Here is a 27,790-nt window from a genome sequence, read left to right as displayed (position 1 = left end):
CAACCTACACATCCCCGAACACTGGGAGGCAGTGAATTATGTCCAATCCACCAAACCAACTCTGAGCAACCGTGCTGCCCCGGTTTTTAAAAAAGAGCATATTTAGGTCCACGCCCCTACACTATCTCCACAACTCAACCTACCCTTTTGGGCACTAAGGGGTAATTTATCATGGCCAATCCATCTAACCGGCACATCTTTGGACTGTGGGAGGAAACTGGAACACCCGGAGGAAACCCACACAGACACGGGGAGAATGTTCAAACTCCACACAGACAGTCATATGAGGCCAGAATTGAAACCGGGCCCCCGACGCTGAGAGGCAGCAGTGCCGCCTTTGTTCCTGGCCATTGACTTTTGGGGTGCTGGCAAGAATTCTGTTTAAGTTACTAAAGCGCCCAAGGTGTCCAATGAACTTCCTGAGCACTAATCTTGGCACTGCACCATTGTTACCATCGTAGCAGTGTGAAGCTGCCTTCTCGGTAAGACTTTGGTTTCTCCTGTCTAAATCAGGTTGAAGCTGAGATAAGTGGTTAATGGGCCATAGTGGCAAAGGCGAAACTAGGATGCGACTGTGCTTACAAACATAAGCATTGTGGACCTGCAATGTCTCAGTGATTGCTGTTTGAGCTACCTCAAATCAGATTTTAAAAAGCTGCTGCAGCTTTGAACAACAGAACTTTTATTATTAAGATGCTTTTCTACCTAAAACTCAACCCCGAGATTTCAGAGTCAAACAACTGTATCCTTCCCCAAAAGCAAAGAACCATTTATCTCCAGCCACGTGATGGCAATAACCGTTACCAAGTCTTATGTATCAATGTTACACTCTTCCCCTTTCTTACTCTCAAAATGAAATCTTTCTGTGAGTTTCCAAAGTCTCAGGTCCTTCAATTCTTCAGGTGCTGTTGAAAAATCATTTTTTGGAAGATTTTCATCTCAGTGATACCATGCCGATAATGGTGATTTCAGTAAACCTTAAGGCATTGGTTGAGGGGTTTCAGTCTGTGGTTGGTCACCAAACTCTGTGTCCACTGTTTAAAATAATTTTTCATAGGTTCTTTAGGTTTTTTTTAAACATGAGAGTCAAACTGATGAAAGACCTTGAGACATTATGTATAAAGTCTAGCACATTATGAGTTAATGTAATATGTTATCCTACCACCAGATGGAGCAGGGGAGGAGACCTATAAAAAGGAATGCCTCTCAGACTTCTTGGAGAAGGTGGAGAAGGCGGGAGAAAGTTAGAGTAGGAGGAGAGCAGAGAACAAGTAGTGATAGTGGCTGGCTCGGAGAATCGGAGTTGACCGCAAGACGCTGGAGAATCGCCGGCAGCCGTGTGCGCGCGATCGACACGGTGCTGGTCGGGGGCCGCTGGAAGAGACCCCCGCGGCGATTCTCCACGGTCAACCGGCCGAATTCTCGCCGGCTTGGTTCCAACAGGGTTCCACCCGGCTGGAGCACGGACCAGCAGTGGCCATCCTGGGGGGGGGGAGGGGGGGGGGGGGGGGGGGGGGGGGGGGGATCTGACTCCGGGAGAGGCCTCCACGACGGCCAGGCCCACGATCAGGGGCCACCAATCGGCGGGCGCATCTGATCTGGGGGGGGGCCCACCTTCTTACGCGCCAGCCCGCTGTGTGGCTCCGCCATGTCGCACGGGCCCGGCATGGAAGCTGCTGGCACGTGCATACGGGGACCTGCAGCCGGCACTGCAGGGCCGCGTATCGGTGCCGGCGCTGCATGCAGCACTCCCGCGCCATGTTGGCCCCCTGTGGGCCACAAAATCGCTGGGCCAGGAGACCTGTTGACGCCGGCATGAAACACTCTGGTGATTACGCCGGCGTCAACACTTAGCCGCCATATTGCAGAATCCCGCGGGGACAGTGTCTGTGAGAAAGGTATTAGTATAGTGTAGATTGTAATTGTAGTTTATAATATTGCTAGCTTTACGAATAGTGTTCAAACTGCAAAATAAGTGGTGTAATAAAATTTAGCTTTGTTAATTTAACTTAGGTAGTCTTTGTGTACACGGCGTCCCAAATCCATCCTGAGTATTAGCAACATAAAGAACACTACAGACCTCTGATCCTTTTTCCCTCCAAGATGCTAACAATGCTCTGTACAATCAAATTTTCACACAATGATTTCCAGATCTATCTCTTCACTTGGCTCAACTAGAATATCCTACAACGAGCAAATGATAATTTTTCATGGTTTTGACTGGTGAGATATTATTCTATGCACATCTGGATTTTTGATCTCTTTTGCCAAATTCAAGTAATCAAAAAATCACATGCCAGACCATCTCTCCAGGGTGAACTCCAGTTCCTTCTATCACACCATCTATAACCATTTCATCCCTTTCGTACAGCTTTTCACTACCAATGCCTTGTGTGTCACTCAATTCCTGTCTTACTGAGTTTCTTGCAGCTCTCTACTTCCATGACATTAAACAAGCCCAGACTTCACTAAGTTAAAACAGGTTTTCGGCTGCTCTGTAGTTAAGCCGGAGGCTAGGTTACAGAGCGCAGATTTACCTGTCCACATAGCACTGCAGAGCAAACTTTGCTTTTCTTTTCCTCTGGACAGAGTGCAGTATTTGCTTAAAGCCTTTGTTTAAATATTTGCACAGACTAGTCTGAGGGCTGATTTGAGACAGCATATTGTGCAGCGGAGGTGGGAAATTGAATGTTTAATGTCATTCCATTTTGTGAAGATGCCTAAGGAGTTGCCAGTGGGTTTTTCTTATTTCTACAGATCAATGCTGTCCATCCAATTTTTAAGCACATATAACATTTCACATCCTTCAATCTGCACTAACTGGGAATGTGCTTTCTCCCACAGCGGCAACAGCTTTCGAGACACAAGTTTCCACTGTAATCCCGACTTTCTTAACAGGGGCTGCTTTCCCCATTTCTCTCTGAGAGCAGCAATGGTTGGGAAATTCACCTTTCTTAACAAATTTTGTGGAATGATTGGAACGTTCCTGCTATTTTTATGGGCGCGATTAACCAAGAAGTTTCTAAGTGTGGTATCGACTGGGAACAGCCGTGATTTCCCGACGCTCAGCCCGGCGAGGCCATCACTGCTATAAAACGTTAATCAGTCACTGAACGAGGTCCCGTGAGCTTTACGTCACAAATGATGGTCCCGCCGGATGGTTCGCTGGGACCATGCTCACCAGTCCCAGCCCCCCGCTAACAAGGGAGAGCAACATTTAAACCGTTCCTAAACAGTCAACCGCACTCAGCCGCAGCCATGTCACTGAGAAGCCAGCCCCACAATTAGGGGATGTCGACCTGGGCAGATTATTGGACGAGGTCGAGGCCAGATGGGGGGTCCTATTCCCCCCGAGGGTCGCAGGGGGTCAGCCACAGGGGCAGCATGGTAGCACAGTGGTTAGCACTGTTGCTTCACAGCGCCAGGGACCTGGGTTCAATTTCCCACTGGGTCACTGTCTCTGCGGAGTCTGCATGTTTTCCCCATGTCTGCGTAGGTTTCCTCCGGGTGCTCCGGTTTCCTCCCACAGTCCAACGATGTGCAGGTTAGGTGGATTGACTGTGCTAAATTGCCCCGTAGTGTCCAAAGGTTAGGTGGTGTTGCTGGGTTAAGGGTTGAAGGTTGAGGCTTAGGTAGGGTGATCTTTCAGGGGGCCGGTGTAGACTCGATGGGCCGAATGGCCTCCTTCTGCACTGTAAATTCTAGGACTATGGCTATGACAGGGCAGCCAGTGCTGCCTGGGAGGAAGTGGCAGCGGCCAACAGCTCGGGGAGTGTGACCAGGAGGACCAGCACCCAGTGCCGGAAGAAGATCAACAGCCTCCACAGGGCCGCATGGGTGATTTGGCACCGGCCCCCTGTCCAAAACCCCCCCCCCCCCCACCCTCCATGGATATGCCTCCTCTGGACCAGGTTTACCCGGAGCTGATGCAGACGGTAGGGTGCGGCCTTGAGATTCAGAGGTGGATGTCAGCAACCCTCCAGCAGGTCCATATCCGATTAGCGGAGTCCCAGAAGTTATGGGCACAGGAGATGGTGCCGGCAATGCATGGCACCGAGGCCAACACTGCTAGGGTGGCGAACGCAGTGGCAGTGTCCAAGACGTGGCTCAGTCGGTGACAGCCATGGGTGAGCTCCTCGACAGTGTGTCCCAATCGCTGGGGAGATGTGACCCATTACCAGGTGTGCCTTCATGAGGCACTGCGGAGCATGCTCCAGTCTCAGGTGGGCATTGCCGAGACCCTCCAGAGCACATCTCGGTCACGAGGTGAGGTCTCCCAGTCTCATGTGAGCACTGCCGGTGTGCTCCAGAGCATGTCCCAATCACTGAGGAGCATCGTCCAGGGCGTTCACACACTGCTGCAGATGCCAGGTCTGACAGAGCCAGATAACACAGGGGAGAACAAAGAGAACAAAGAACAAAGAAAAATACAACACAGGTACAGGCCCTTCGGCCCTCCAAACCTGTGCTGATCATGATGCCATAACTAAAAAGCCTTCTGCCCTTACTCGGTCCATATCCCTCTATTTCCTCCCTATTCATATATCCATCCAGGTGCCTCACAAATGTTGCTAATGTGCCTAGTTCCACTCCATCCTCTGGCAGCGCATTCCAGGCGCCCATCACTCTCTGTGTGAAAAATTTACCCTGCTCATCTCCCTTAAACGTTCCCCTTCTCACCTTGAACCTGTGCCCCCTTGTAATTGACGCTTCCACCCTTGGAAAAAGCCTCTGACTATGCACCCTGTCTATGCCTCTCATAATTTTGTAGATCTATCAGGCCCCCTGCCCACAGCCTCCGTCTTGCCAGTGAAATCAATCCTAGTTTATTCAACCTCTCCTCATAGCCAACATCCTTGAGACCAGGCAACATCCTGGAGAATCTTCTTATCACTCTCCAAAGTTTTTGTCCTTCTGATAATGTGGTGACCAAGGTTTTGTATAGCTGCAACATAATTTCTCAACTCCTGTATTCAATGCCCTGGCTGATGAAAGCAAGCATGCCTTATGCCTTCTTAATCACCTTGACCACCTGTGTTGTTATTTTTAGGGAATTGCCCATCCAGATCTCTCTGTATGTTAATTTTCCAAAGGGTTCTGCAGTTTACAGTATAATTCATATCTAGATTTGATCCTCCAAAATGCATCACCTCGCATTTGTCTGGATTTAACTCCATCTGCCAGTTCTGTGCCAATGTCTCCAATCTATCTATATCCTGCTGTAACCTATGGCAATCTTCGGCATGATCAGCAACTCCATTAATCTTCGTGTCATCTGCAAACTTACTAACCAGACCACCCTCATTTTCCTCCAGATCATTATATATACTATAAGCAACAGAGGTCCAAGCACTGATCCCTGCAGAGCACCACTAGCTACAGATCTCCATTCTGAAAAACCCTCTTCCACCATTACTCTCTCTCTTCTACAACCAAGATAGCTCTCTATCCATCTAGCCAACCCACCCCAAATCCCATACGATTTTAGTTTTTGTACCACTTTGCCATGTGGGACCTTGTCAAACGGTTTACCAAACTACATCCACAGCCCTTCCCTCATCAATTTTCTTTGTCACCTCTTCAAAAAGCCGGGCTCGATCCAGCTGCCCCTCCATCCCAAGGTGAACCTCTATAGGCACCGACTGGAATGGCGACAGCGGCCACCAGCTCCCCCAAGATCCACCCACCTGATAACGGCGCTCCTCGGGGTCAGCAATGGGACTAGATGGGAAGGCGGGGCATATGCTGCCGGCAAGTGCGCCGGGGGCCCTCTGGGCTCAGAGGAGGCCAGGCAGATGCATTGAAGGGCACGGAATGCGGTAAGCAGCAGGCTGCCTCCACCTCTGATGTGTATCATGGGGACACACCTCGTTAGAGCGGTACAGCATGGAAGGCTAAACAGGTCGAGGATCACTGAAATGGCGCTGGGGAGAGGGGGTAGGTGGGAGGGGGAAAGGGGGGCAGCAACATTGGGGGATTGGGGCAGTTGGGGACACATTTGTTGATTAATAAAAATCGTTGACCTCAAACAATATGATGCCTCTGACTCTTTCTTCCGCAATGCGGGCCGAGCACCAATCCCACGCCCCATCTCCGCGGACTCACATGTCCTGGATACCTCCTCGCAGCATTCCCTCCCTCCCCACTCCAGCACACCACGTGCATGTGATGGGTGTGAGCGAACACTCAGTGGACAGGCAGGTGTCAGACCATGGCATGGTCTGCCAGCGCTCAGCTCTCAGGGTTATCAACACCCCTCTGCCTCAATAGTGAACCGCTGACAGTGCCGACACAATCCCAGCACCTTGGGAGCAATGTTCCACAGACCCTGGGAGAGTGAAGGGGGGTGAGAAATGGATGGGGGGCGGGGGGGGGGAAGGGGGGTGGCTGAGAGATAGGGGTGGCGGGAAGAGGAGTGTTGGGGAGAGGGGGAATGATAGACGTGACCAGGTCCTTTGTGAAGCGGGCATATATGAGGGCCTTCCTGGCCCTCCAGGATCTCCGGACCCTCGCCGCTGCCGCCTGTCTTCCATTCTCCTGCTGGTCCTGTGGGTCCTCCCCGATGTCGTCCTCCAGCCATTCCGGGTCCGGCGCCCCCTCGGCGTTGTCGGAGGTCGTCAGTTGTTTCTCACCCTCCACCTCCAGCATATTGCCCCGCTGCTGTGCCAGGTTGTGGAGGACACCATAGACCACCACAAAGCGGGCAGCCCTCTGGGGGATGTGTTGCAGTGCAGCACCAGAGTGATTGAGGCATCGCAACCGTACCTTGAGGAGTCTGATGCACCATTCAATGACAGCCCAGGAGGCCGCATGGGCCTCATTGTATCGCGTTTCCGTATCGGTCACCAGCCTCCATACTGGCACCATTAGCCAGATCCTCAGTGGGTATCCCTTATCCCCCAAGAGCCAACCGGCCATGCTGGGCCAGTCCTCAAAGAGGCCGGCGATGCCCGACTGCCCCAGAATGTAAATGTCATGCACAATCCCTGGGAAGCTGACACACATGGGCATGATTTTCATGTAATGTTCACATACAAGCTGGATGTTCAGGGAGTGAAACTATTGATGTAGGGCACTCCCTGACGGCTCGGTAAGTGCAAAGCGACATGCGTGCCATCTATTAGCCCCTGGACCTGAGGCATCCTGTTGATGGCAGAGAAACCAGATGCTTCGGCATCCTCTTGGACTTCCATGTCAAAGTTTATATAATTCACTGCCCGGACAAACAGGGCATCCGCGACCTCACAAAAGTACTTGTGGGCTGTGATTTGTGACATGCCACACAAGTCCCCGCTCGAGCCTTGGAATAAGCCGTAGGTGTTAAGTTCAAGACCGCGGTGACCTTGACGGCCACGGGGAGTAGATATCCTCCTCCTCCATGTGGTGCCAAATCTATTAGGATATGGCATAGGTTCCACACAGTTTATTTGTTGAGGCAGAGTCTCCTGAGGCACACGCTGATGGTTATCTGTTTGAACGACCAGCGATGCCTCTACACCTTGGACTGTCACTGGCCTCCCTCTCTGGGTCCCTCCCTGGCCTGATGGGCGGCCGGGTGCACAGGGTGTGGGGAGTGGTACTGCACATGCGCCTCCGCTTCGAGTCTCTGTCGCTACTGCTGCCGCCTCCTCCGGCGTGTGGCCACCATGAGGGCAGCTTCCGCAGGGTCCAAGATATCATCCTTACCGTGTAATATCTGTAAGGACTTGTAGAGGGTGAGAGACTGACAGCCAGTGATGTCTTTCACCTGGGGTCCCTTGGCTTCTCCCATTGCTCACCCCCCTCCACCTTGCATGCCCTGCCCGTTCATCCCCAGGCACAGCAGTACTCCTGCTCACCACACCCCAGACACCAGCATGTAACATTACCTGGACCGGGCGCTGGTCCCCTCCCTGGTTCACACACCCACCCTCTGGTCATGGAGATGTTCACGGTGTTGGGGCCCAGTCCCTGGGTGTTCGGATGTTGGCCGCTGCATCCTAGTTTTTCAGGTAGTGTCCAGGCATCACGGTCTGAGTGGGATGCTCGGCAGTAATTCCCACATGCCACTTGGAGCACCCTCCCACGGGAGTCCAATTGGGATGTGTGAAGTGCTCACTTAACTATGATTGCCAAATCCCAATTAGCAAAAACCTTCAGCCGCATGGCCCGAGGCCTGTGTGGTCAGTGGGAGTTATGGGTGTTGGTGGGACAGGCGGGCTGGGGCTGGAGTTGTAACCGGAACAGGTCCATATGATCCAGGGGTTGGCATGGTGGACCCGTGGGCACTGCGACACCCATCTACCAGCCCCCTCCACCCAGCCCATGCCATGTGTGACCACCACTCCTGCTCCGCTCCCCCACCCCCCCTGAAAGTACTGGGCAGCAACCCCACTGCCCTCGAGCACATTGCCTGGGAGGGAAGATGGCTACTCACCTGCTCAGGACCACACAGCAGCCCTTCCACCAGCTTCACGTTTTTAAAAAGGAGTACTAATCGACGCCTGCATGACCATTTGCTGGGGAGGCTGTTAGATAGGAGGACGCTCCCATTAATTGTATGGAGATTGGGCTTAAGTGGTGATTATTGGTTTCTTGCCACACTAAGGCAGGATCCTGATTTCACCAATTGGAGTAGGCCGATTAGATCGCAAACAGATCTGTGTGGTTGTCGATTTTGGCCTCTCCCACGATTTAATGGCCTCGTCGCTCAAGAAGTCAGAATCCAATAAAATCTCATTTTAGGGCTAGAGGAAATGACAGGGAAAGGGAGGGATGAGATCCTGAAGGGAATTTGAAATCAAGGATGAAGGTTTGCAGCATTGCTCACCAATGTGCGTTAGCGAGCATGGGGGTGATGGGTGAAAGGAACTTGATGCATGTTAGGATACAGGCAGTAGAGTTTTGGATGAGTTTAGATTTTTGGAGGAATAGCATTTGTGAACTTTAGGTAAGCATCATGTGGCTAGGTGCCTTTGCAGGCTAGTTACACAGGTCACTAAAATGTCATGAAAGTGGAGGAAATAATTAAAGCGGCTAAGGTACTGCTGGCCTTTAAATCAAGAGGTCTAAAAGATAAGGGGATAGACGTTATGCTATTCATACCTGTGCATAGCCGCAAAATAAGGGGGAGCAAACTTAGGACTGAGTTGAGGAGGAACGTGTTCACCAAAGGGTTGTGAATCTGTGGAATTCCCTGCCCAGTGAAGCAATTGAGGCTACCTCGTTAAATGTTTTTAAGGCAAAGATAGATAGATTTTTAAAGTAAAGGAATTTGAGGCTTATGGTTAGTGGGCGGGTAAGTGGAGCTGAGTCCACAAAAAGATCAGCCATGATCTTACTGAATGACGGAAAAGGATCGAGGGGTTAGATGTCCTACTCCTGCTTTTAGTTCTTAAGTTCTTATGTTCATACATAGCCCTGGTTGGTCCACACATGGAATACTGGGATTACACAAGCTAGGGCTGTTTATCCTGGAATTTAGAAGCTGAAGGAGTGATTTGGTCAAAGTTTTGAAGGTATTAAGGGGACAGATAAGGTGAATAGAGGGAAACTATGCAGTCTAGGACATGAGAGCTTTTAAGGGAGTGAAATTAGGGAACACTTCCACATGCAAAGGAAGAGAGAAGTTTAGAGTTCTGTTCTGAAAAAAGCAACTGCTGCAGATCAATTGTCAACTTTTAAAACTGAGATAGATTTTAGTTAACTGAAGGTATTAAGGAAGATTTTTTTGATTTGTCCATGGGATGTGCCGTTGCTGCGTGGGCCAGCAATTTTTGCCCATCCCTAATTATTCTTGAACTGAGTGGCTTGTCAGACGTGTAAGGCCATGTCAGAGGACATTGCTGTGGGCCAGGAGTCACATATCGGCCAGACAGGGTAAGTCAAAAGTTAGAAGCAGGTATTAATTCTTCCCAAAAGAAGTTTCTTGAACCAGATAACAATTGTTATTAGACTTTCAATTCCAGATTTTTAGTCAACTCAATTTTCACAATCTGCCATGGTGAGATTTGAAAACGGGACCCTGGAATATTACCTTGGGTCACTGGATTATTAGTTCAGTGACAATATAACTGTACCACCACCTCCAATGGGGCGAATGGAGTTAGGTCACAGAGATTAACCAGAATGACAGATCACACCTGAGGAGCTAAATTACCTACTCCTATTCCTGCATTTCAAAACCTCTAGGGGGCACCTAACTAGGATTAAAAACTTTCCTCTTGGAGGGTCGGTAACCCTTGACCTACACAGATGCATTGTCAATCTTAATATCCACTGCCAGCATGTGGCTGCCCATGATAAATTAAATTACACATACGCCCCTTTTCAAGGCAAAGTAGTCAAAAACCCTGACATATGACACCCACCCTAATACTTCCTGGTCAAACAAACTCTTCCTCCCAAATGTAGAAACTGCCATTTATTCCTAGCCACCAGGTGGCAATACTCCCTTTCTTTAAGCAAAAGTACATTACAGAGATAAAAGTTGCCGGCTTTCTTTTCTGCAGTCCCTATTTTTAGTTCTGCCCTAGCAACTTCTCCAGCGGCATGAATAGCATTTGTGACAAGTGCACCTTAAAATATTAAGTAATTCCCCTATAATCATTGAACTTACTCACAGAGTAGGTTTCATTTATGTTCATTGCATGAATTTGTAAGGAATTTAATTCACCACACATTCATTGTGGTTTCCACAAACACCACTAACTGTTTTAGGGAAACTAAGAATGTGCAAGGTGGAGGGTGGGAGAAATGGCACGAAAAGAATGGTTTGTTTGGAGAGCCAATCCAGACATGAGAAGTCAAATGGCCTCCTTCTGTGCTGTACCAATTCAGTGATTCTGTGAAGAATCTTTTCCTCTTCTTGTCTACAGTTATTTTCTTTTAAATTTGGCTTTATTGCTCAGAAATGTATTTTGTTATATAGTTACTGCAATTATACACTCCACCCTGAACCTCGGGTACTGTGCATGGGGTTAGCCATCAAGGCACAGGAGAGACACTGGAGCCCAGAGTTGCTGGCAAAAAGCCACATGGCATTCCCCTATTTTCAAAGGTTGTGACGGAAGATTAGGGAATCTTGGGCATTTCAGGCTCAAAAGCGATTTGAGTTGTGACCTCATTAGATTGTATTAGATAGCAAACAACGTGGAAAAAGTCAAACACAAATATAAACATTGGGACAATATGACATGGAGTCGTGCATTCAAACTGGAGTCAAATTTAAGACTGTAAGAAGTCTTACAACACCAGGTTAAAGTCCAACAGGTTTGATTCAAACATGAGCTTTCGGAGCGCAGCTCCTTCCTCAGGTGAATGGCGAGGTATGTTCCAGAAACATTTATATAGACAAAGTCAGAGATGCTGGACAATGCTTGGAATGCAGGCATTTGCAGGTAATCAAATCATTACAGATCCAGGGAGAGGGATAATCACAGGTTAAAGAGGTGTAAATTGTCTCAAGCCCGAACAATTGGTAGGATTTTGCAAGTCCAGGCCTGATGATGGGGGGTGGATGTAATGCGACATGAATCCAAGATCCATGTTGAGGCCGCACTCATGCGTGCGGAATTTAGCTATAAGTTTTTGCTTGGCAATTCTGCATTGTCCAGCATCTCTGACTTTGTCTATATAAATGTTTCTGGAACATACCTCGCCATTCACCTGAGGAAGGAGCTGCGCTCCGAAAGCTCGTGTTTGAATCAAACCTGTTGGACTTTAACCTGATGTTGTAAGACTTCTTACTGTGCTCACCCCAGTCCAACGCCGGCATCTCCACATCAAATTTAAGACTGATATCAGAACTTCCACGCACAGTGTTCAACAGGCGGAATGGATTTCCTGAGGAAGTTGCGGAGGTGAATCTTACAGGATACTGAGAGGCCTAGATAGCGTGGACGTGGAGAGGATATTTCCACCAGTAGGAAAAATCTGAGGGCACAGCCTTAGACTGAAGGGACGATTCTTTAAAACTGGAATAGGAATTTCTTCAGCCAAAGGGTGGTGAATCTGTGGAACATTGCTGCAGAAGGCTGTGGATCCCAAATCATTGAGTATTTTTAAGACAGAGATAGATAGGTTCCAGATTAATAGGGGGATCAGGCGTGATGGGGAGAAGGCAGGGGAATGGGGATGAGAAACATATCAGCCATGATTAAATGGTGGGGCGGACTAGATGGGTCGAATGGCCTAATTCTGCTCCTATGTCTTATGGATTTATAGGTGGAAAGCATGGGATTAGTTCTGACATAATTAACTGGTTTATCTCGGTTAATCGGATTGAAATCAATCTGGGTTCCAGGATAGGGAGATGATCTGTTTTGCCACATTACCAACTGTGTGGTAAAAGAGCAAATTAACCCCAACATACACTGTTTGTTTCTACTTCACAACTGATCAAGGCTGCTTTGAGGTAAAGTCCATAGTTACAAATCTGAAGTAGTCAGGACTCAGTATTTTCTCACCAATCGGGGGGGAAAAAACTTTCTGAAAAAGAAAGCAAAAATGGCTTTTGTTTAAACTATTTTGAGGTTCTGCTAACTGGCGCAATGTCTTGCTGAAGGCCCCTGGGTCTCAATCCTGACCCTGTTCACGCTTTTGTACAACTTGCACGCTCTCATCCAGATGAACTACAACTCAATGTCCTGCATTCTGTTATTCTGGTTGTTACAACTACAGTTCAGTCTGTGGGAGGACAATCGCACCTGCTCCTGCACCATTCCTGCCCTTCTGTCTCTTCCGGACACTCCATCGTGGATCTTCCACTCTTCTCTCTCTAGTTCTATCTCCAACCGGTCCCGTGCTGACTCGACTGCGCAATGTGGCTGCTGCGCACAAACACAAACATGCTATGTAAAAACTAGTTGTATTTTTTTAAAAAACATCTCAATTCAAAAGGCCAAAATAACCCTGAGTTATGAAGAGGAAAAATGGGGATTAAGTATGCCAACACTACAGAAGCAAAGCCCTATTTCTCCTCTTTCCCCTTTTCTGGAACAGAAATTGGATACCATGGAATCTTAGCAACATCTTATAATCCATAGAATCATTTAAGTGCAGAAGGAGGCATTTGCCCATTCAGTCTGCACCCACCCTCTGAAAGAGCACCGTACCGAGGATCACTCCCCCGCACTATCCCCTAACCCCACCTAACCTGCACGTCTTTGGAAGGAAGCTGCAGCAACTGGAGGAAACCCATACAGACACGAGGGAATGTGCCAATTTCACACGACAGACACCCAAGGTTGGAACTGAACTGGGTCCCTGGCGCTGTGAGGCAGCAGTGTTAACCACTGTGTCACCTGAAAATTCTAACCGCAGAACATATAACCAATTGGATGTAGTTACAAAAAAGAAAACTCCCTTTCTTTCCCTGTCCAAAAGACACAAAGAGGTCCAAGCTCTTTTGCTAGTACGTTCACAAAATGGGAGAAACGTTTATGAGCAAATGATTGATGATTGCATTGGTTGACATCAAGAAATACAATGTGACTGATTGTCTAATTATACAATTACTGTATCCAGCTCCTTTGCACCCTGTAAGGTATAAAATCTGCAGCACATGTGCTTAATTAAAACAAATTATGTTTTATAGCAAAAAAAAACAATTATTGCCCATCTGGATATATCCATTTGATACATAAAATGTCGTTTCACAGACTTTGTTACATAAGCTGGTGGTGGATGTATTTGACAACTGTCCCAAATGATCAAACCTGTGTGTTTCTGTGAAGAATTAGTTGTCAGAAATTTCCCACTTTGCACACACACAGTGCCTCTTTTGTTAAACAGATCAGACCACCAGAGTTTGAGATGTGTTTAAATTCATGATTTTCTTTCAACCATTCAAAATCATATACATTTTAAATCTGACTCAGAGCTTATCCCTGCCTCATGCCAGTCTTCGCTGTACTGATGAGTCCCAATGGACTTGCTAATGGTCACTGGCATTGTAAGCATTTTTAGAAACTGCGTGGGCAGAAGCAGGTACTTTATGTGGTGATTGTGAGTGATGTACAAAAATATTTTACAATCGGCATGATAACAAGAGATGCTATCCTTCAGGGGACTGCTGAGTGACGAAGGTTTTTCATGGAGAACACTTTGCAAAGCCCAACCTATAAGCAAAGAAAATGTAGTAAAACTGTTTCTATAATGTAGCTTGCCAAAAATCATTCGAAGTGACATGATATTTAAAATTAGGTTTTCTTCAAATTACTCAGGGATCCATTGTGCAAATCCCCTTATCCAATCTTTGCATGATCCTCACAGACACTTCGTGAATCATGCCTTTGTTTCTTCTTAAACTATTCACTCTGTTTGGAATATTTATGTTTTAATTAACAAAAGCCCTCCTGGTAGATTGTTTTTATTTCTCAGATTTAGAACATTACTCTCGTTTAGCAGTCAAACTTTGCTAAAAGTCAGACCAATTGCAAAATCACAAAGGCATCATTTTCGGTGATCATCAGAAAACATCCCAGTGCATCAATTATATCGTAGGTGCTTCACCCATTACATTTTTCTGTAAAACATCCTGCAGCCAAAAATAAGTACTGACACAAATTGTTGCTCATGTTTGAGAAAGAACAACTTCACAACCAGGGACAGAAGTTGTTTTTTTTCTGGACAACAAAACAAGGCAGGCGGATCTGCAGATGAACCAGATTACAAGAGCTAGCAGCAGGAGTAGGCCACCAGGCCTTTCAAGTCTTCTCCACCATTCAATATGATCATGGCTGATCTATGGCAGCCTCAACTCCTTTTCTCTGCCATTTCCCCATCGCCCTCTATTCCTCGAACTTTCAAATATTTATCCATCTTCACTCTAAATAGTTTGAATGATCCAGCCTCTATCACCCTCCGGAGCAGAGAATTCCAGAGATTCACCACCCTCTGCGAGAAGAAATTTCTGCGTGTCTCAGTTTTAAATGACCGGCCCATTATATTGCAGCCATGTCCCCATGGTCGAGACTCTTCCACTAGTGACATCTACCCTATCAAGTCCCCTCAGGATCTTGTATGTTTGAATAAGGTCATCCCTCACCCTTCTAAACTCCAAGGAATCCAGACTATTTAGTCTCTCTTGTTAGGACAACCCTCTCATCCCAGTAATTAGCCTGGTGAATCTCCTTTGGACTGCCCCCAAAAGGAAAAGAGCCATCACAGGGAAATTCATGGAAGATCATCGGAGGCCTTAAGGTCATAAAATGGGAGGGAAGAGATGGATTTAGACTTAGTTGCACAGACAACTTATAGGTAAAAGTCTGCGTAGTTTCTTACTCTTAAGTAAAATCTTAAGCGTTGTGCCCTAAAAGCAGCATGGTGCAGCCGGAAGATGCAGAGAGATCCCTTTTCCGGAATCTACCCGGCTCACCATGCCTTACGAGATCTAACGTGATCTCGCGAGACGTCGCGATGTGAATCCCGCCCATTGTGGGAAGGATCATTTTCTGGAAAATCTGCATATTAGAGTGAGTCAACTAGTCTCATTCTAATATGCAGTCCTGAGATCTAACCAAGGGGTGAAGTCTAACTCCCTCGGCTTGGAGACCTCGGGCGACTGCCATTAGTCCCCACAAAGGGGGACCTGGCGGAACGGCACTCGTGGGGATCTCCTACGGAATTGGAGGCCTCCAGGTGCTTGTCCTCTGAGCAGATTGGCACCCAAGCACTGCTGGTGCCATCCAGGCACCCTGGCAGTGTCAGCCTGGCACCCTGGCACTGGCTCCTAGATGGCACTGTCAGGTGGCCAGGGTGCCAGGCTGGCGCTGCCAAAGTGTCATGTCATTTTCCGTGCGATGGGGATCGGGCCCGGTGGCGCCTTGCGTGGGTATGTGAGGGGTGGGGACGAGAATCCCCTTATAGGTGAGTTGGGGGTTGCGAGCGGAGTTCCTCAGTGCAGAAAATGAAATGAAATGAAAATCGCTTATTGTCACAAGTAAGCTTCGAATTAAGCTACTGTGAAAAGCCCCCAGTCGCCACATTCCGGCGCCTGTTCGGGGAGGCTGTTATGGGAATCGAACCATGCTGCTGGCCTGCCTTGGTCTGCTTTCAAAGCCAGCGATTTAGCCCTGTGCTAAACAGCCCCTGAAAAATGTAGAAAATGTAGCTAAGGCGGCCTCAGCCGCACATTCCCGTTGAGGTCCCGGATCTACTCAAAAGGCCAGTCGATAGTGTGGCGTTTCTCGCCACTCCAAGCACCAGAAAACATCCAGCTAATCACACAATATGGGACTCTGTAGATCACGCCCTAAGGAACAATCTCCTTATAGGCAGATGCGCAGTGGCCAGTTGCACAATCAATTGGTCTCAGATATTGAGGAAGTCACTCTATGACAAAAGTAGAACTAATAGAGTTTTTAACCTTTTCACATCAATGATTTGTACATGGCATGTGGTTCCAGTTCACATTAACCTTGCTTCTTGTCTCAATTGTTGGGCAACACTTTTTTACACCAATATTTCAGATAGGAAATTGCTGAAACAATATTTCACTGTCAGGGTGTATTTGCAGATCCCTGCCTCTAAGTGGTAATGATCAGTGGCAGAGCTTGACTTGGTTGCTTTGGAGTAAGAAAACTTGAAATTTGGTCCACTTAGCATAACAGGGACCAAGATAGGAAATGGGGAATGCCAACAAACTTAGTGCAAAAGCCTATCTGGAAAATGTGAATGCTAACATTCCAGCCACAAGGGGAGGTCAGAGATTGTGGATTCTGTGGCAAGTAGCTCACCACCTGACTCCCCAAATACTCTTCACAACCAGGGCAGGTTGGGCAGCATGGTAGCACTGTGGATAGCACAATTGCTTCACAGCTCCAGGGTCCCAGGTTCGATTCCAGCTTGGGTCACTGTCTGTGTGGAGTCTGCACATCCTCCCCGTGTCTGCGTGGGTTTCCTCCGGGTGCTCTGGTTTCCTCCCACAGTCCAAAGATGTGCAGGTTAGGTGGATTGGCCATGATAAATTGCCCTTAGTGTTGGGTGGGGTTACTGGGTTATGGGGATAGGGTGGACGTGTTGACGTTGGGTAGGGTTCTCTTTCCAAGAGCTTGTGCAGACTTGATGGGCCGAATGGCCTCCTTCTGCACTGTAAATTCTACGATAACCAGCAAGTCACAAGTTGGAAATCAGGTATGAAAAGCAATGTTCCCCAGTTGCCTGGAAGACTGCAGCTCCAAAGACACACAAGAACTCTGACCATCCAGGCCAAAGCAGTCTGCGCGATCAGTGCGCCATCAAGCTTATATTGCCTTCGCCACCAGTGCAAAGTAGCAGCAGTGTGCACTATTTACAAGGTGCACTGCAGCAACTCGCCATTGCTCCCTCAGCATTCCCTTCCAAATTTATGACCTGCAGAACGACAAGCGCATCAGATGTATGGGAAAACCGCCATCTGCAGGTTCCTCTCCAGGTTCCAAACATCATTCTGACTTGGCTTGGATCAATATCGCTATCCTTCCAGTGTCACTGGTTCAAAATCCTGGCAAATCCTCCAGAACAGCATTGTGGGGTTTTCTTTTAAGTGGGTGCAGTGACCACCTAGCCAGACAATAGCTTCCAGATTCCGCAGTGGTATATGACATTTGTTGAGCCCTCCATTCAATGATGTGAAGCGTTGATTGGGGTGCACCACAGCTGCAGCCTGGGTTTTCTGCAAGGCCCAACTTGTGTTGATTTGCTGCACAAAGGCCTTAGCCAGTGCATAAACAGTTGAAGAGTGTCCAATATTGCCATGGCAGGTTGAAGCCGGGCGGGAGGACTGTGGGGTCTGTGATGTGGAAGTAGTTTTTAATGGTGGGGTGTTGGTTCCAATCCTGCTACCCATGGGGTCTCGGCTGTTATTCCTTGGCATGGATGCCTTAGCCACACAGGCTAGCATGGTCGGAGGCGAGCAGCGGGTGGATTAGTAAGGTCCTTGCGTAGCAGCAGGTTTGGCTGATGCAAACCGTCTCCAGGGGTTTTCTTGTTGCAATCTCCCTTCTTAGGTGAGGAAGCGGGATGTTGCTCAGGATCGGGAGCGAGGGGAGCTACGTTGGTCAGCGGATACCTGAGAAGATAACATTGTTGTGTTGAGCTGGGCATCTACAAGACTGGTATGGGATGCATTGTACATACTGATGCAGAATGCTCTGCAATCGAACAGATGATGGCAAGAACTGAGGTCCTAAAGGTTTGAGCACCTGCACCCCATGAAGAGCTAGCAAGTTTCTGAGGAAGTCGTTTCACGTTTTGATTTTAGCTACTGTCTTTCTAGGATGTTTTTTGTATGTCAGTGTTCGGTCAAGGGTAACACCAAGATAAACAGATGTTGTTTGTAATTTGGTCTCTTGCCAGTCAAGGAAATGTTGAGTTTCCTCTTGGTGCTGGTATAGTGAAAGCGGAATATACTTGAGACTGTTTTGTTTCTGCTGTTTGTACCTCCTTCACCGAGTGCTTTAACCTCCATGGAGGTAACACTGCTGGTCATCATGGAAAGTAATATCACTGTGATTATAGCCATAGTGGAGCTGAAGGGATCTGCATACCTAATCCTCCTTCTACCAGCCCACACTCTCTTCTGACTCACAGGTTACAGATGATGTTGGTTTGCACTCTCTCTTCTCTTCTCACCACAATGCAATGCCTGTCCCTTTTTAATTTTAGACACCCACAACTTGGAATGTTCCCAGTCAGAGGTGCAAAGGGATAAAAATAGCGATGACGAACTGCCATCGTCACACGGTTCCACACTCTCAGCCACCAGCTTAGGTATTGACACTGGAAAAGCATGTGGTGAGACAATGGACACACTTACATAGAAGGCAGGGCTGTGGGAAAGGGTTGTATTAATGACAGTGAGGTCACACAGTAATTTTGCTGCAGAGGAGTCAGATGAGAACTTTCATGGGCTGAGGGGATGTACATTTTTAAAAACTGTTTGGTATCCTGGAAAACCTGCTCACAACATCAAGCAGCATGGAAGGATCCAGCACCAACTTGACACAGGGGGCCCGATCGAATAGGCTCGACGCGCCCGACTCGCGACCCGGCGAGGCCATTACGACTCGCAAGGCATCGCGATCTAGATCTCACCCTCACTGGGCAAGATCAAGATGTTGCTTATTTAAATGAGCAGTTAGACTCATTTAAATATATCCACGCTGGATTCTGTCAAAGCCCAGATCAAACACCCACATATGGGAGATCTCATCTGGGAGGGTCTCCCAAGCCACCGGAGGCGCCCGGGTGGTCGTATTCTAGGCATAGTGGTACTCTGGCCCACCTGGGCACCTTGGCACAGCCAGCCTGGCACCGTAGCACAGCCATGTGGGCATCCTGCCCAGTGTCCAGGTTGGCACTACCAAGATCGGGCCAGAGGGTGCCTTGCCCTTATGAGGTGAAGTGAGGGGGATGCTCAAGGACCCTCTAACAGGTAAGTTGGGACATTGAGGGTGGGTGGAGGGGGGAGGGGGGGGGGGTGTCCAGAGGCCATGGTGGGGAGTCTGATTGGGATCCAGGGAACGGGGATATCAGAGCGGAATTTTAAAAATGGAAAAATGAAGGTAAGTGTGGCCTTGGCGGGGCTTCCCTTGCCGAAGCCAAAAACAAAAAGAGTCCCGGTTGATAGCGGGGTCGTTCTCTGTGCTGCAGGCGCTGAGAAACCCCACTAAACGTGCCCAAAACGGGTTTCTGTTATTTTCCCGTTAACATGTGCCCAGGCTTTTAACAAGCTTGGAGTCTATCTTTTCCAAAAATGGAACGGTTTGACAGTTCCATCAGTAAATCTGTGGACCCCACCATGAGATCTCAGCTTCTACCAAAGATATAACTGTTGTATGGGACTGCTGCCATACTCAGTTGCACTGCAGTGATTTTTTTTCAATAGTTTGATGGATTAATAGGAATGAGAAAGGAAACAAATGGCAGGTAGCTTGGCTCACCAGGAGGAGTCTCATCTGAGTCAAACGTTTGTGAGCTCAAGTCCTATTGCAGCCTTGAATACATAACCCAGGCTGACATTTCAATGCAGTACTGATGGAATGCTGCATTGTTGGAGGAGCCGTCTTTCCACTGTAATGTTAAATTAATTTCCTGCCCATCTGTTCAATTGGACTTCAAAAATCCCAAGGGAAACGGGAATTCTCCTACTTACGTCAAAATGGCAAAAACAGATTAACTTGCCATTTATCTAATTGTGTTGGTGAAACCTCCCTGTGCACAGTAATCTGCAACATTTGCCTGCAGAACAATGACTACACATTAAACGTAATTAACTGGCCCAATTGTACAAATGCCCTGAGACATGACATAAAAGGCACTAGGTTTGGGAATGTTTTGTGCTCACTACCATACACTGGCACAACTCTTAAGAGTTTGATTTTGCAGCCAAATTAACCTCTTAGCAAATGCAATTTACAAATACCAAAAGTTCCAAAAAGTCTGCCAAATCAGATGAAAAAAATTACACAAAATGATGGTGAACAGACAACAAATTGAGCTTGACCTTTTCACATTCAACATTAAAACTAAAGCTGCAGCAATTGCCTGAATTCTTAGAGTTCCATTTAAAACAACATGCCGTCCTGAGTTCAATCTGCCACAGGCAAGACATGTCTTCATAGCCCTCTTGTGCTCTCAATGATTGTCAGGGAGAGGAAGTCTATAGTTCAGCTAGAATTTGGAAAACCTGATGAAACCAACTTTCTTGAGATGACACCTTGGTCAGCTGCTGTATTTTACATATGTAAGTGCATATGTGAGGATGTTGAGGTGTAAATGTTGAGAAAAGTATACATTTTATTTATTTTAAATTCCAAACTACCTAAACGCAATGAAACAAAAGGTTAATTAAGCTTTGTCTCTATTGATTAGAAACAGCACTTTATCACTTATATCAAAATGAACAGGCATCTTTTATTGTCCACCATTTTTAATCTGTTTGCTGTAGTGGGGATCAAGCCGCAGTCAGTTTGCTCCCATGCAGACTTGGTCAACTGCCATCACACCTGTGGAGATCGTTATGCAAAGTGGTTTGCAGGGTCTCACAGCAGTCCAATAATCTATTCTTCAACACCTTGCAAGGATTGCTAAAGTTTCACGAAGGGAATGGCAATGGCTCTGTGGAGCATAATCCTCTCTCAGGCTAACAGCATTCTTCCCTCCCCAGCCATTCCACCCAGTGCTCCTGCTGTCAGCGGGGCTGCTGCCACCCATGCTGAGGTAGTGCACTTTGAAGTCGGCCTTCCTAGGACCAAAGCTTCTCAAGGCCATCCTGCAAGGTCATCGGCAGTCTCCACCCCTTCCCCCACCACCCCACAGGTCAGCAACCTTCCGCCAGCCATGCTGCAGCCATTGAGGTAGCACTCTGTGGTCAGGAAGATACTTGCCGCCCAGTAGCCACGCTCAGATCTGGAAAGATAAATCAAATGCTGATGGTACAGTAGACTAACACAGAACGAGGGCATCGTGATTGCTGCCAGAATACTGACCATTGACCTGCATGATGCACTTCGTATGGACACACACCAGCGAGATAGGGGGACTGGTTTGTAAACCTCAGAAGTTACATGTGATGCCCTTAACTCAATGGATGTGCAAATTTGGTGAAGTTATGTGCTCGCCACACCTATTTCTCACAGGAAAGAGAGAATGAACTGTGTTCAGCTCGTTTTGAATACAGAGCTCTGGGATCTCACTCATGCAATAGTGGTTGACAAACTGGGAGAGTCTGCAAATTGTAATGAACATGTGACATTATTATATATTGTATTATGCCTGTTTCAGTAATGTTATTAAAAGAAACTAGGCTAGAGTATCCAGATTATACATCTGCTGAAGCTATGATTAAGGGGTTAACACCTCCTCAGGCTGTGATGTCACTCATGGAAGGGGCTAAGTCTGTTCTTCCTTTCATTTTTCAGCCCTGCCCTGTGTCTGTTGTTTTTATTTTCAGTTTTAGATTTCTGCTCTGGTTTCTGAAGAAAGGTGTGTTTCTTAGACGAACCTGAAAGCTTCTCTCCCAAGGACTTTGTCCATAACTCTGTAAGCCACTGAGTGTTAATTATATATATATATATATATAATCTTCTTATAAATTTAGAGTATCCAATTCTTTTTTTTCCATTTAAGGGGCAATTTAACATGGCCAATCCACCTACCCTGCATATCATTTTGAGTTGTGAGGGTGAGACCCACCCAGACAAGGGGAGATTGTGCAAACTCCACGCAGACAGTTACCTGGGGCCGGGATCGAACCCGGGTCCTCGTCGCTATGAGGCAGCTGTGCTAACCACTGTGCCACCGTGCTGCCCTTAGTGTTAATTATATTAATAAGCGGCATTTGATCTGTGTGTGTGGATTTTGATTAATTGAAAGTTTAGATGTAAATGGAAAAGACCTTTTTTTTTTACTGTTTAACTGTTAATTGAAAAGCTTTTTTCTTGGTCGTTTTTGGTGTTAATCCTCTGTTAATAATAACGTTTTTTTCAATATAAAAGAGCCCTCATTGTCAGTGGAATCACTCCTGGAGCAAAATATCCTTTCCTCATGGTTCACAAATTGAAAAATTTTAGGAGTCTCATCCAGTTTCCTAATATAATTTGGGGTCACTCTGGGTATCGTAACAAAATGTCGCCTGCTCCAGCCTTGAAGGAACCTGATGCTTAAAAGTTCAAAGTTGCAGTCACATTCACAGCCACAGGCAATGCCATCCTTGCCCTGCTCTGAAGCTGCAGTTCAATCTCAGCGAGCACCTTCTTCTTGAAGTGGAGGTGTCTTGAGCACTGTTCCTCACCAAGGTTTGACAGAGCACATTTGCTTCCTTTTTTTTTCCAATTAAGGGGCAATTTAGCGTGGCCAATTCACCTACCCTGCACACCTTTGGGTTGTGGGGGCGAAACCCACGCAAACACGGGGAGAATGTGCAAACTCCACACAGACAGTGACCCAGGGCCGGGATCGAACCTGGGACCTCAGCGCCGTGAGACTGCAGTGCTAACCTACTGAGCCACCGTGCTGCCCGCACATTTGCTTCCTAAACGTCCTCGGCTGATGGCACTGCCTACTGAGAGCCCTTTTCTCCTCCTCCCTCTTCCAATAGCTGCAACTTCTCTGTGTCACTTCTATTCATTCTTCATGTCATTCTGCAGGCCAAGGGCAATGGAAAACACTGCATGTGTGATTGGGAGTAAGTAGACTTAGCAGAATACTTGAAGTGAAGGCTTTCTCCCTGTACCACGCCCTGTAACCTTCAACAATTCTAAAGGACAATACAAAATATCAAACAGTTCTACTACCATAGTAGCAGCAAGTAGAAATCAATCAGCAATGAACCTGAAACTAGCTGATAATCCCTTTAAATATTGCTGGTGAGAGGGCCCTTCCTGCTGCTGAATACATGTTCAGTTAAGAGAGATAAAGAGAGGGTGTTGTTGGAACGGTGATGCCCAAAATTGCATCGCTGACTTCAAATCAATGTTACTCGCTGACAGATGTTACAACATGCCAACCCTGCATACTTTGCATGCACGTTCCCAGCGTCCATATCAAAATGGTCTCTGACCAGCAGCAGAACTGTGTGCATTTAGCACGTAAGCCATTTTCGATCCAATAAAGCACACTGTTTAGCACACTGGGCTAAATCGCTGGCTTTAAAAGCAGACCAAGGCAGGCCAGCAGCACGGTTCGATTCCCGTAACAGCCTCCCCAAACAGGCGCTGGAATGTGGCGACTAGGGGCTTTTCCCAGTAAATTCATTGAAGCCTACTCGTGACAATAAGCGATTTTCATTTCATCTCTGATACTGAAAAAACGGGCAGTGCACAGCTAAAGTTTCAGCATTGCGAATTTTCCGCACAGTCTAAAGCTGACCAAATCTACCACTTTAGAGGATGAAGACAGTCACAGTAATTTCTTTTTAAAATTCCTTGCACGTTGTTGAGTCTGTAAACAGACTAGCTTTTTTGGCTTGAGCTGAGTGGTTACATACTGGATAATTCAAAATACAACTGCCAACCTGGAAGCAAACACACACCTTCTCTAGACGTGAAAGTTTGGGATATATTTCTCCATCTGGAAAATTCTCTGGCAGCCCTGGTGAAGGCCAAACAGAGAGTTCCTTTCGCTGAAGAAGAGCAATATCTTTCCTTTTCCCAGTTGGCACTGGTCAAGGAAACAATTCTGAAATCCTGAGATTTAGCACAACTCCTGCCACTTGTGAGAGTCAGTGGGTTTGGTCACTGATCTTATGTTGCCCAGTAGAAACTGTGCAACCTTGAGCACAGGTGACTTTACAATTTAACGAAGCAGCTGAGGTAGACAATTTCAAAAGCTGGCTTTAATTACTGAATACTAAAATTTTGTTCATCTCCCCTATCTTCAAACAGTCTTCAACTTTAAACAGTGGAATGCTAAGTATTGCTAAATGCTCTTTATCATTAATACGCCAGGTGTTCGTTGGGATATTTCGTTGTTCCAATGCACACACACCTTTAACATGAAAGAAATGTGGATCTTTGAAAACTGTACTCAATAAAATAAAGATTGCTCTAGGATTCCTCCAGTGGTTTAGTGGGCAAACATACACCATGCCGAGATACTGAGACATGCAGTTCAGTGCTCCAGACTTACCATTTGATGCAGACGTCTGTACATCCAAAGTGGTGCTGACTTGTGCTTTCAGATAGAAATCAGAGCCATTTGGCCTTCCCTCAACACATCATCCAAGACCTCTTCCTCCTGTTGATGCCCCAGTTTTGAGCAGTGCAGCAGGAACCGTGGGGGAACAGAGTCCCCACAAACCCACAGCAGCAGCATTCATAACCAGAGCTGCACCAAGGTATACTGATGGTCAGTTTCTTTTCCCTAGCATTCCAGGCTGGAAGATTGGTCCCCGAGCAGCGATTCCCAAGCAAAGGCACGCCAACAGAATCTGCACTAACATTGACAATTCAGTCATCACTTTGTAAATAAGAACCAAGCTTCATGATGGGCTGAGGATGGGACGTAATGATGAAAATCTATAGATATATTGCAAGCAAGTGATTGAAAGAAAAGTAGTCCTCAATAAATGTTATTTTATTAACATCATAAAGCAGGCCTCCCTATGTACATGACAGGAAAATTTACTGAAGCTATTTTGCACATCTGTAGAGAAGAAAACAATCAAAACTACACGCTTATAAAAAGAGAATAAGTGAGAGTGGATTCCAAGAACAAAGGTATCAATCAGACGACAATGCACTCACTTCTTCATTCATATTTGTTTTGTTCCTTTATAAATTACTAGAGATAACAAACTAAGATCTGTAATTGCATGAGCCTCGCAATGGCACTTTCACTTTTGCACTAAGTAAAGAACGCAGTTATTACATTTGACTTTTCTTTCACTGCCTACATTCACAACGCAATGACTTTCTGTCTCTCTTATTTCAGTGAAATTCTTCTTGAAGGAAATTCCCCCCAGGGGTACATTCATCTTTATGTACAGCTGCTGCAACTGATTGCTTCTGACGGGAAAGAGCTCCAATATTGAAAGTTGTCTGAAAAAGTGTACAATAAGAATGAGGGGATTATATACACTTCTCTCTGGAATCAAATCTGTACAGTTTGTCTATCCATCACTTTGCCATCCATCATCTGCACTAAACCCGTTATCTTTGAAAAGGTGTATTCAACGGATTATGGCCAATGGGTGAAATAGAACAGCCAGTTTATTTAAAAATAAATAATTAAATGTTTTGAACATGGTACATTCAGTTCCAGAAGGTTCTGGGCAGCACAGTGGCACAATGGTTAACATTGCTGCCTCACAGCTCCAGGGACCTGGGTTTAATTCTGGCTTTGGGTGACTGAGGAGTTTTCACTTTCTCCCCGTGTCTGCGTGGGTTTCCTCCGGGTGCTCCGGTTTCCTCCAATAGTCTAAAGATGTCCAGATTAGGTGGAATGCAAATGTTAAATTGCCTCTTAGTGTCCAAAAGATTAGGTAAGGTCATGGCGATAGGGTGGAGGCATGGGTTTAAGTAGGGTGCTCTTTCCAAGGGCCGGTGCAGGCTCAATGGGCTGAACGACCTCCTTCTGCACTGTAGGGATTCTAGAAGGTTGATGTGGCTTTTCCTTTGATTATTCTACTTTTAAGTACAGCTGAAAGAACATTCTGCTGTAAGGGCGATTCCCCAAAATAGTTTTTAGAGCGGTGCAACAAGCTGGGTTATGGCACCCTGGTGACTGCCCCCATTCAGATATTCCTGGTTAATAATGACACAGTAAGAAGTCTTACAACACCAGGATAAAGTCCAACAGGTTTGTTTCAAACACGAGCTTTCGGAGCACTGCTCCTTCCTCAGGTGAATGGAGAGGTATGTTCCAGAGTCATTTATATAAACAAAGTCAGAGATGGCAGACAATGCTTGGAATGCAAGCATTTGCAGGTAATCAAATCATTACAGATCCAGAGATAGCGGGTGATCCCAGGTTAAAGAGGTGTGAATTGTCTCAAGCCAGGACAGTTGGTAGGATTTTGCAAGTTCAGGCCAAATGGTGGGGGTGAATGTAATGCGACATGAATTCAAGATCCCAGTTGAGGTCGCACTCATGCGTGCGGAACTTAGCTATAGGTTTTTGCTCGGCAATTCTGCGTTGTTGTGTGTCCTGAAGACCACCTTGGAGAATGCTTACCCGGAGATCAGAGGCTGAATACCCTTGATTGCTGAAGTGTTCCCCGACTGGAAGGGAACATTCCTGTCTGGTGATTGTCGCACGATGCCCATTCATTCGTTGTCGCAGTGTCTGCATGGTCTCACCAATGTACCACGCTTCGGGACATCCTTTCCTGCAGCGTATGAAGTAGACTACATTGGTCAAGTCGCATGAGTATGTGCCGCGTACCTGGTGGATGGTGTTTCCACGTGTAATGGTGGTATCCATGTCGATGATCTGGCATGTCTTGCAGAGATTGCCCTGGCAGGGTTGTGTGGTGTCGTGGTCGCTGTTCTGAAGGCTGGGTAATTTGCTGTAAACAATGGTTTGTTTGAGGTTGCGCGGTTGTTTGAAGGCAAGTAGTGGGGGTGTGGGGATGACCTTGGCAAGATGTTCATCTTCATTGATGATGTGTTGAAGGCTGCAAAGAAGACATTGCAGTTTCTCCGCCCCAGGAAAGTACTGGACGACGAAGGGTACTCTGTCGTGCGACAATCACCAGTCAGGAATGTTCCCTTCCAGTCGGGGAACACTTCAGCAGTCAAGGGCATTCAGCCTCAGATCTCCGGGTAAGCGTTCTCCAATACGGTCTTCAGGACACGCGACAACGCAGAATTGCTGAGCAAAAACTTATAGCTAAGTTCCACACGCATGAGTGCGGCCTCAACAGGGATCTTGGATTCATGTCACATTACATTCACCACCCCCCCCCCCCCATCTGGCCTGGACTTGCAAAATCCTATCAACTGTCCTGGCTTGAGACAATTCACACCTCTTTAACCTGGGATCACCCCCTATCTCTGGATCTGTAATGATTTGATTACCCGCAAATGCTCGCAGTCCAAGCATTGTCTGGCATCTCTGACTTTGTCTATATACATGTTTCTGGAACATACCTCTCCATTCACCTGAGGAAGGAGCAGTGCTCCGAAAGCTCGTGTTTGAAACAAACCTGTTGGACTTTAACCTGGTGTTGTAAGACTTCTTACTGTGCTCACCCCAGTCCAACACTGGCATCGCCACATAATAATGCCACAGATAGGCCTTCTTCATGCAGTATCGTGTATAGCGAGACATGCTATGATGAGAGCATTTTTGAAGAACCATCCAGCATTGTGATTAGTAAAACATT

At 46.9% G+C, this 27,790-nt stretch overlaps 1 protein-coding gene across 4 annotated transcripts in view; it reads right to left on the bottom strand.

Moving 5' to 3' along the window:
- Window positions 1–27,790, bottom strand: part of pxylp1 (2-phosphoxylose phosphatase 1) — a 215,828-nt gene that overhangs the window by 96,886 nt on the left and 91,152 nt on the right. For 2 of the 4 annotated variants that reach the window (XM_038815885.1, XM_038815886.1), the window contains exon 3: window positions 12,687–12,809. The exons of the other annotated variants lie outside the window; for them this stretch is intronic. In XM_038815885.1, the coding sequence (XP_038671813.1) occupies window positions 12,687–12,809 (123 nt within the window). The remainder of the gene's footprint in view (window positions 1–12,686; window positions 12,810–27,790) is intronic. 4 annotated transcript variants of the gene reach the window in all.

Source organism: Scyliorhinus canicula, chromosome 13, assembly GCF_902713615.1.
Source record: "Scyliorhinus canicula chromosome 13, sScyCan1.1, whole genome shotgun sequence".
Taxonomy (NCBI): domain Eukaryota; kingdom Metazoa; phylum Chordata; class Chondrichthyes; order Carcharhiniformes; family Scyliorhinidae; genus Scyliorhinus; species Scyliorhinus canicula.
This window is presented reverse-complemented; position numbering and strand designations above follow the sequence as displayed.